The 10,959-nt window shown below is 45.8% G+C and overlaps 1 protein-coding gene across 1 annotated transcript; it reads left to right on the top strand.

Annotated features, from left to right (window-relative positions):
* Positions 1-7,447: 7,447 nt before the first annotated feature.
* Positions 7,448-10,413, top strand: LOC109735379 (cysteine-rich receptor-like protein kinase 44). The gene is made up of 7 exons (XM_073500881.1): positions 7,448-7,505; positions 8,590-8,818; positions 8,899-9,049; positions 9,163-9,315; positions 9,795-9,843; positions 9,956-10,004; positions 10,257-10,413. Exons 1-7 carry the CDS (start codon positions 7,448-7,450, stop codon positions 10,411-10,413), a joined length of 846 nt encoding a protein of 281 aa, XP_073356982.1.
* The last annotated feature ends 546 nt before the right edge of the window (positions 10,414-10,959 follow it).

A 10,959-nucleotide genomic window follows, 5' to 3' on the forward strand; every position in this document is an offset into this window, starting at 1 on the left:
TGCGGGGGTATATCCCGCGGTATGACCCGGCCGGACTTGGCGCTTCATCGTAACCCGCCGGAGTATTGGCGGCTCACAGGTCTGGTGGTTCACTGATGTGACGACTCACGAGCCTGGCGACTTAATGATGGCCCCGACGGCGGGTCAGACGGATGACAAGGGCCCAAGGCCCACTAGGCCGGCTCATGTTATTGTGGGTCGGCTTAAGACGGAAGGCATGAGGAATATTTCCTTTACAAGGAAGCAAGTCCCGTACTTGTATCCGACTTGTAATAGAGAATAAGTTAGTTCTAATCCTACTAGGACTCTACATGTAAAGCCGCCTCTCCAACTTATATAAGGAGGGGCAGGGCACCCCAAAGAGGGACAAGGCAACAATCAATAATCTCTAGGGCTAGACACAACTAGAGGAGAGCCGGTTTACGGCGACTCCCTCATGAGCGTATTGAGATCTAGCCTCAAACAGCATGTAGGGCTATTACCGGATGATGTTTCCCGGGGCCCGAAGCTGTCTAAATCCTTTGTCTTGTGTGATGATCCGCCTCGCGTCTCTCGTCCCGATCAACCCCTCTCAAGCTACTACATAGATGCGCTGGCCTCATGACTAAGTCCTTACACCTAGGACATCTGCCGTGACAAATCCACGACAGTTGGCGCCCACCGTGGGGCAGGCGCACGGTGGTGTTGAGTTCTTGGAGGGATTTCTTCAGGGACCGAGATGCTCGCGATGTGCCGGGAAAAGAAGAGCTGGCACGGAACAATCGCGCTGGATAACTCGGCATGAGACAACCCTGGGCACAGCTGACAATCAGAGGAAAATAGGGTTATGTTTATGTGTGCGTCTGCCGTTCATACGATCCGTCTAAGTTAAGATTCAGCCAAGCTCGACGGAAGTTTTTTCATGGAAATCATCGTAGATATCCGCTGCAGGTTCAGCGGCCAGGTCTGATTATTACTGATGCTGCTGTCCGACTCACGCGTCCGCGTGGTTGCTGCCCCTGTACGTTTCAGTTTCCCGAGAAATTCCAAAGCAGCGGCTGGAGGCGAACCAAAGGGGATCTGCTGTGCTATTTGGATATACTCATCGTGATGGAGAAACTAACTAGTATTGGTATGCCACAAACGGACAATCCTAGTACTACTCCATCCGGGAGATCAAACAAATATTAATTAAGTGCTAGTTGCTGCGTGTGGAGCCGAGGTTTACTAAATGCTACTGGTTTTGCCTGGTGGTATGTTGCCTCTGTCTCGCAGCCGGTTTTCTAAAATCACCGTTTTTACCACGGCCGACCAACTTCGCTCTGCTTCGCTGTGGGCTCCCGCTGAACCACCAAGGCCATGACCCGCCGACTTCAACTCTGCTAGGCTGCCGCATCAATTCCTCGCCTTTCCACGACCCCGCGTCACCAAAACCGACCGTGCGCCGGCCAGGTTTGGATGCACGACTGCGTATTCTTTTTCTCGGATGGATCAAGACCCGAGAGACTTTCACTTCCTTGATGTACGGACGCAACATCGCGAGCATACCTGACCGGCTGACTGATGCTGCTCCTCCACTCGTGATCCACTCCCATCAAGAAAAAATTGTGTGGGTCAAGTACTGAGGCAGTCACGATCTCTTGGGTGAAGTAGCACATCCTCAAATACTAGTGGGAATGTGGGGCACACCCTCAAGTACTAGTACATATGTACTGATTGATTTTGGAGAAGTCTGCTTACGTGAAGGTTACTGGTGGTTTGGATTTTGTTGGTTGATCAAACAGTACAACCAGTCGCATCAGTCAAAAAGCAAGCACGTGGCCATCAATTTGTGCTATTTCAATACTAATGGCCACACGCATGTCAGACGAATTGTGGTGACCGTTTTATCCGTCAAAGAACAGTCTGTCAAGTCAGCAGTACCAACTTCATTGTTATACGCTTACAGACATTCTCATGGACAATGCATCACATGAAAATCATCTGTCGTCCGTCCAAATATATCAGGTGATATCTGTCTAATTTATTTTTATTGATACTTATTAATTCTTGTGAGAGCACCTACTCTGTCCTATAGTGTTGTTATACGCAGGGCAATTATTCACTATAAAGGTGTCGTCAAGACCCCGAGTATGGAGTGCGAGCCAATGACATCTCCATTGCTGTTTGCGTGTGTTGCGCTGCCCGATGATACGTGTGCAAGTCGCCGCCCCGCTGTTCAGTTTATGTCAAATGAGGCCGACTCATCCGTCTGCACCTGCGGCCGATTTGTGTGTCCAAATCCGGCTCACAAATGTTGCGGCCGCACCCGACTCTCTCGACCGCACCGGCTTACAACACCGCGGCCGACTATCTGTTGTCCGGGCGAATCCGGTGACATCCTTCTAAATATAATTTTGGCACATATTCCTTTTGTCAAAAAACAATCACTCTGGTCTGTGATATTTTTTAGGCAGGACGGCTATTAAAAGAAAAAGGATGGTGTTATGTCGCGGATGCACGTTCGGTGGTGCTGCATGGCTTCATGGGCACGCGTACCGTGGCCCGGTTTACATCAAACGCGCCAGCTGACTCGCTCGTCCACACCGCCTTACAACGCCACGGACGACTTGCCCGTCCACCCTCGCGGCAGGTTCACGTGTCCGCGCCAGCTTACAACGCCGTGGCCGACTCGCTGTCCGCGCCGGCTTACAACGCCACGGTCGACTCACCCGTCTGCACCGGTTTACCACGCCGCGGCCGGTTCACCCGTGAGCGATTTCAACTTCACCTAGCAATCATTAATTTCATGGCGGATTATTTCCGGCCTGGCACATCAGGTGATATCCATCTAAAATATATTTTATTGGTATATATTATTTTTTATCAAAGAGCAGTTTATCTTTGTCTTGGTCTGCAATATTGTTGATGTAGGACAATTGTTCACTACATCAAAACGATGTGGTTAACTCGCCCATCCGCACCGGCTTACAACGCCACGGCCGGCTCATCTGTCTGTGCCGTCTCCGATGCAACGGTCGTCTTTACCATCCGTCTCTCGCGGGTTGGTCTATATAGACACACTGGGCCGCACCTGTATGCATGAGCTGTTTATTGAATATGAGCGAGTCACTGCTTGGGAAGCCCGGTTTTTCTTCCAACAAATTGGAGGCGAATTATCATGTATTATCAGCCGCCGTCTCCACTGGATGGTTCAATCGGCAGGTGCACAAGTCGCCGCCACTACAGTTTGGTTAACTTCAAAACATCCAGTTGGAAGGAACCATTGGCCGAGTTGCTGACACGGCTCATACGAGATCATTTATAACCCGCCGCAGTCACTTCAACTTTCTGTGGATTCACATCGTGCTATCAACACCAATGATATACACCTTATGCTATGGTCAATATGGAGAATCTCAAAGCCAACTCCTCGAGTCGTCTTGAGACTCGGGGGCTACAAGATATGACTCGGCAGCATTGGTCGGTTTCAATGCATTCAAGAACTCCGGATCATTGGAGGGAAAAATAATCCGGTCCCGGAGGCTACCGCCATATTGGTGAAAAGTTTAAAGGCCGTCAGAAAAATTTCCGGCTTAAAAATAAGGATTCCGGTTTAGATCCGGCTCAAGAGACTTGACATCTCCCACAAAGCACTGAAGCTCTTAAATATCCGGTTTAAAATCCGGTTCAAGGGAAACTTATCTGCCACAAAGTTTTGAAGCTCTCAAATCCGGTTCAAGGTAAATTTGTTTATCACAAAACTTTGAAACTCTCAATATCCGGTTTAAGAATTTCCGGTTCAAAAAGAATTTATCTCTTGCAAAGTTCGAATTCTCAGGAAAAATTAAAGGGACCAAAGAGAGTCGGTTACAAAGCACAACTCAAACATAGGTACCCTGCTTTAATGGCCATTGGGAGCTGATCATATTCGAATTTAGCTTAACCCTTTTGGTGTGACCCTGATCATATTCGAATCTGAGTCGTTAAATATTCTCATGATCACTAGGGGGCTTCCTGTTCAAACATAGGTCGTATTCGAACCAAAGAGAACATAGCTGTCGGTACCCTCTTGATTGGCACACTGCCGAGCTCACTAGGGGGCTTCTTGATCGTATTTGAATCATAGCTCAACCCTTTTGGGAACCGACGTGGATCATATTCGAATCAGCGTCGTTAAACAACTCTCAAGGTCATTTGGGGGCTTCCTGTTCAAACATAGGTCGTATTCGAACCAAAGAGAACATAGCTGTCGGTACCCTCTTGATCGGCAACACCAAAACCACTGGGGGCTATATGATCGTATTCGAATCTTAGCTTAACCCCTTTGGGACGGTTTTCTGATCGTATTCGAATAAGAAGCCTCAAAATATTTGAAGTCTCTTTTTGCAAACAATTTTTTGGATTTTGCTTGAAGTTTTTTTTATCATAGCTAAGTATAAGCGTGGTTTTGTTTAAACCCGGCTTGGCTTTGGACGATAAGTCGCCAGCATGTGACAATCATCATATATTTGGAAGTATTGGCTTCTAAAGATTGGGTTATCACCCTTACTGCACAGGTCATGTAAACCGGCAGTACAAATTCAATATCACAGTGGTTATATGTGAGATATTATAACCCACCCTGCGGTAAACCGCCAAGGGTTCTTGTGATCTACTTGTGTGCAGGATAAGACTACATTTGGGTGGTTACCCGCCCTGGTTTTTGACGTTAAGTAGCCAGGGCATATGTTGTTTAAACTCTGCAGGATTTACAGAGCTATGACTTACATAAACGATTAAATTCAAGCCCATCATCATAGATGGAAATTGGTGTCTCAAAAGGGTTATCAATTCTTGATTTTCTCAAAGGCTATAAGCCGCCGGGTTGTACAAATTCCGGCTTACAATGGAGGCGTATTAAATTGCCATCGGCCAAGAGCCGCCGGGTATTTAAACTCCGGATTTACTTGTCAACATATGAGGTATTCAAAGTCACTTTGGCGCAATGACTATTATTTTATCAATGGATATGATTTATTCTACAATGGAAGGAATAGTCCCGAGTTGCTGCAGGCTTACGACCCGACACTTTGGGGCTACATTATTCAAATTGATATTACATCGAATATGCAAGTCCCATGTCACTGCCAGCATGTACCATGGCACTTGGGGGCTAATGCAAAGTCATTTTTTGCTCAACTCATTGAAGACCCGACTCATCACATTCTAAGTGAGCCGGCCCTTGGGGGCTACCAATTGCTCCTGTCAAAAATTCAAGGTACACAAGCATTAATCCATTATATTGAACGGTCCACTACTCAGTTGGTAGAGTACAAAGCTCTTAACCTTGTGGACGTGGGTTCAAGCCCCATGGTGGAGATCATATTATATGATGTTATTATCAATAAATTATATATAAAGTCCCAGCTCAGTATTATCTTACTGAGCCGGCCCTTGGGGGCTACACGTTGCTGTTCAAGGTTACATGGTTATATTTACAAAGTCCCTGCTCATTATTATATAATGACCCGGCCCTTGGGGGCTACACTGGTTGAAGTTTTTATGAGCATAAGGCAATTACAAGTCCCAGGTTGCTGCAAGCATGACAACCCGACACTTGGGGGCTACATATGTGGAATATTCAGTTTATGACTAATGATTGAGATGAATAACCTGGTTTTCTTCAAGGTTGCAACACTTATATTGAAGCAAGTCTTAAGTTATCACTATGTTCTCCTCTTAAGACTTGGGGGCTACAGGTGATATGCACATAAGGGAGAAAAAATCTTGAAATTCTCAGTTTGGAGCAGACCAGATTGACCCGGTGTTTGCAACAATTATGACCCGGTGTCACCAATAATAATGACCCGGCGTAGGCAGCAGTTATGACCCGGTGTTATCAATATTTACAAGCCGGTAATTTTGGCAATTATAACTAGCCAGCCTCTACATCTTTAAACTGGCGGATCACCAGATGAATCTTGAGTCTAAGATGTTTATTAAGCCGGGGTTTTGGAAACAGACTCAAATGAATTATTTCGTATAATATTTCTTTACAAGAGCCAATGTCAGCAAATGGATTATGAAGCTGGCCTATTGACCCGGATATTCCAGGAGAAAATGTCAAGGACTTAAGGATGATCAGGTGCCGGCTTACAAGAATATTTAACCCGGAGCACAACCTGTCAAATTTGTTCTTGAGTTATTTTACAGGATCAGTTTAACATGGATAAATCCAAATTAAACTGGGGGCTAATGTCAGGGATATACCCCGCGGTATGACCCGGCCAGACTTGGCGCTTCATCGTAACCCGCCGGAGTTTTGGCGACTCACAGGTCTGGTGGTTCACTGGTGTGACGACTCACGAGCCTGGCGACTTAATGATGGCCCTGACGGCGGGTCAGACGGATGACAAGGGCCCAAGGCCGAGTAGGCCGGCTCATGTTATTGTGGGTCGGCTTAAGACGGAAGGCATGAGGAATATTTCCTTTACAAGGAAGCAAGTCCCGTACTTGTATCCGACTTGTAATAGAGAATAAGTTAGTTCTAATCCTACTAGGACTCTACATGTAAAGCCGCCTCTCCAACTTATATAAGGAGGGGCAGGGCACCCCAAAGAGGGACAAGGCAACAATCAATAATCTCTAGGGCTAGACACAACTAGAGGAGAGCTGGTTTACGGCGACTCCCTCATGAGCGTATTGAGATCTAGCCTCAAACAGCATGTAGGGCTATTACCGGATGATGTTTCCCGGGGCCCGAAGCTGTCTAAATCCTTTGTCTTGTGTGATGATCTGCCTCGCGTCTCTCGTCCCGATCGACCCCTCTCAAGCTACTACATAGATGCGCTGGCCTCATGACTAAGTCCTTACACCTAGGACATCTGCCGTGACAAATCCACGACAGGGCCCCCTCGTGGAAACTCGAGGTCTGGTTTTACTCGTAGGATGTCTCATCCGGTGTTGCCCTGAGAACGAGATATGTGCACCTCCTATCAGGATTTTTGGCACATCAGGCGGCTTTGCTGGCCTTGTTTTACCATTGTCGAAATGTCTTGTAACCGGGATTCCGAGACTGATCGGGTCTTCCCGGGAGAAGGAATATCCTTCGTTGACCGTGAGAGCTTATAATGGACTAAGTTGGGACACCCCTGCAGGGTATAAACTTTCGAGAGCCGTGCCCGCGGTTATGTGGCAGATGGGAATTTGTTAATGTCCGGTTGTAGAGAACTTGACACTTGACTTAACTAAAACGCATCAACCGCGTGTGTAGCCGTGATGGTCTCTTTTCGGCGGAGTCCGGGAAGTGAACACGGTTTCTGGGTTATGTTTGACGTAAGTAGGAGTTCAGGATCACTTCTTGATCTTTACTAGTTGACGATCGTTCCTTTGCTTCTCTTCTCGCTCTTATTTGCGTAAGTTAGCCACCATAGATTGCTTAGTCGCTGCTGCAACCTCATCATTTTACCCCTTCCTTACCCATTAAGCTTTGCTAGTCTTGATACCCATGGTAATGGGATTGCTGAGTCCTCGTGGCTCACAGATTACTACAACAACAGTTGCAGGTACAGGTTTCGCGATGATCATGACGCGAGAGCGATGTTACTTGTTTTGGCGTTCTTCTTCTGCTTCCTCTTCGATCAGGGGATAGGTTCCAGGTCGGCAGCCTGGGCTAGCAGGGTGGATGTCGTTTGAGCTTCTGGTTGTGTTTCATCCGTAGTCGGATGTTGATCTTATGTATGATGTATTGATGTATTCTTGCGGCATGTGTATGCCTTGTATGTATCCCCATCTATTATGTAATGTTGATGTAATGATATCCACCTTGCAAAAGCGTGTCAATAAGCGGTTCTATCCTTGGTGGGACCTTCGAGTCTCTTTAGGATAGTATCGCATATTGGGCGTGACAAAGAGGCGGCCAAGGGGCAGCCGCGCGCCCCTCACCCCCCCCCTCCAAGTCCGAATTGGACAAGGAGGGGGGCGGCGCCCCCCCTTTCCTTTCCCCCTCTCTCCTTCCCTCTCATCTCCTAGTCCAACAAGGAAGGGAGGGAGTCCTACTCCCGGTAGGAGTAGGACTCCTCCTGGCGCGCCTCCTCCTGGCCGGCCGCACCTCCCCCCTTGCTCCTTTATATACGGGGGCAGGGGGGCACCCTAGACACAACAATTGATCGTTTGATCTTTTAGCCATGTGCTGTGCCCCTCCACCATAGTCCACCTCAATAATACTGTAGCGGTGCTTAGGCGAAGCCCTGCGTCGGTAGAACATCATCATCGTCACAACGCCGTCGTGCTGACGAAACTCTCCCTCAACACTTGGCTGGATCGGAGTTCGAGGGACGTCATTGGGCTGAACGTGTGCTGAACTCAGAGGTGCCGTGCGTTCGGTACTTGATCGGTCGGATCGTGAAGACGTACGACTACATCAACCGCGTTGTGCTAACGCTTCCGCTTTCGGTCTACGAGGGTACGTGGACAACACTCTCCCCTCTCGTTGCTATGCATCACCATGATCTTGCGTGTGCGTAGGAATTTTTTTAAAATTACTACGTTCCCCAACACTGTTAGATATCCCTTAACCTCCTTGCAAAAAAAGAAGAAGATATCCCTTAACCTACGTCTTGGTAATACACTGCATGTTTACTTCTGCAGATGAATCACGCGGACTTGATTGGCACACACGTTTCAAAATTATTAACGGAGTTTGCCTAGGTTTGAATTATCTTCATAATGGGTGCAAAAATCCTATTTACCATCTTGATTTGAAGCCTGCTAATATATTGCTGGACAAGAACATGGTCCCAAAAATTGGAGATTTTGGCTTGTCAAGACTCTTCCCGTCAGCACAAACTTATATCACAAACAAAAATATAGGAACACTGTAAGTGGATACCTCTTGATAAATAATCAACTTATGCGTTTTTAACTATAGCAATAATTGTATTGCATTTATACATGCAGTGGATACATGCCACCAGAATACATTGATAGAAACGAAATCACATCAAAGTATGATGTATTCAGTCTGGGTGTCATAATGATACGAATAATAGCAGGAGATGAGGGCCACTCCAAATATACAGATATGTCTTCACAAGAATTTCTTGAGCATGTATGGAAGATATCTTTCTGTCATGAACAAAAATCCTTTTTCACAAAAATATAATAATCATCTTGTGCCTTACTTGGCATGCCACCTTTTGCCATTGTGTTCCAACTTTGCAGGTACATGAAAACTGGACAAAACGGATGCAGGCAACAATGTTGTCACATATATCAGATCAAATTAAGAGATGCATCAAAAGAGCATTAAGGTGTGTGGACTTTGATCGTAAGAAAAGGCCTACCATAGCTGAGATTGTCAGTGAACTAAACAAGGTTGGTACCCTAGAAAGTTCAGCTGCAGGACAGGCATAACCAAATGTTAACCTTTGCATATTCATACTCTAGTTAACCACTAACTTTCTACTTACCATAAATGCCAACTCTTTTAATTTCATTTTTTTTTGCTTTACCTACTCCTTAAAGTCCAGCCATCATACCTAGTCTTTTTTTAGGGACCAATAAGCCGATAAATAGCAAAAAGTTTGATAATGGCTCCATCTGCCTGTAAATAGATAAGTCTAGTGAAGTTATTTTCATGCTTCCACCTGACCAATATTCTATTTGTAATTGTTTTTCTAAGATGAAAAAACAGCTTTTTTCATCGACATGGACATCTCTAAGGATTTAAAAATAGGGCACCAATTGTTTCATGCATGTTCCGCCCAACCGAAATTTTGGTTATTAGAAGTAATAAGTTCTGTAAAGAGTAAAATCCATTTTGTACACAACCGTGACAAAACTTCTTACTGCAGGTCTCCGACTTCCAAAGCAAGCCTGCCTTAAACCAAAACACACAGCCAGGTAAACATCCTGACTAAACCTATAAATATGATTCGCACAAAATGAATAGATTTAGTGGGGATGGTGTGGCTGAATGTGGAATAGTTTGTGGGATTATGATGTGGCTGAACAGGAAGGCATGAAGAAATTGCCATTGAGGGGCAACTATATCATATGTCAAGGTTAATTTGTATGGTGTATTAGGGAGTATAAGTTTTAGAATTTTTTTTCATTTAAAAAGAGTAAATGTGCAAGATGGGTTTGCATGAAGCTCTAACTTGTATTTCTACGTTTACATACCAGGCAGCCAGCGAAATTAATGTTCCCTAAATCATATCAAATTAGAAAGGATTCTCCACACTTTTCCATTTTAATACGTATATGAATTTGGAGTTTTTATCTAACCACTTGTTTTATTAATTACTGGATTCCAGAATGCCGAAGCAGAACGCCCCCGCTGCCATTCCACGCTTGGTCCATTCAAGACGAGGTCCATCTCACCGTTGGCGTGTCGTCCCCCGTGGAACCACAAAACCCGGCAAGGACATCCTTCTATACATCGGGGTTGGCTATACTGGCTGCGCAACCTAGCTAGACTAGCAGCCATAGTGGGCCTATTAGCAGCAGCACGAGCAATCATATTACTGATCGCTGAAATTGGCGTGGTCAAACTTTTATTGGTTGGCCTTGGGGGTGGCATTGGATATGTCCTCCTACGTGTGTCACTGGGTGCATTGTTTTGTTTCATTACAAACAGCCCCATGTCTTTCGATGCGTTGCTTGGCGATTCAAGTGGATGTCTGGATGTAAGGAGTACTCTTCGGGGTTAATTGCACAATGATACCACATTTCGGGCAATGTTAGCGGATTGATACCAGTTTTCGAAATTTTTACGTGTCAGTATCAAGTTTCGAGCAAGCCGTTGCAAATCGGACTAAATCGTGTATAAACACGTATTGACCGTGTATCTCACCAGCCGGACCCGCCTGTCAGATGCCTACGTGGCATGTTTTTTGCAGAAAACCCCCTTACTTTATATACTCAATCACATAAACACCCTTTTTTTTGCGGGAAAAAGGTCATCTAAGACACTTTTTTTTAGTTCGTAAGTTTTACACGGACTCGGTTGAAATTTTC

Source organism: Aegilops tauschii, chromosome 6 (genome assembly GCF_002575655.3).
Source record: "Aegilops tauschii subsp. strangulata cultivar AL8/78 chromosome 6, Aet v6.0, whole genome shotgun sequence".
Lineage (NCBI taxonomy): Eukaryota > Viridiplantae > Streptophyta > Magnoliopsida > Poales > Poaceae > Aegilops > Aegilops tauschii.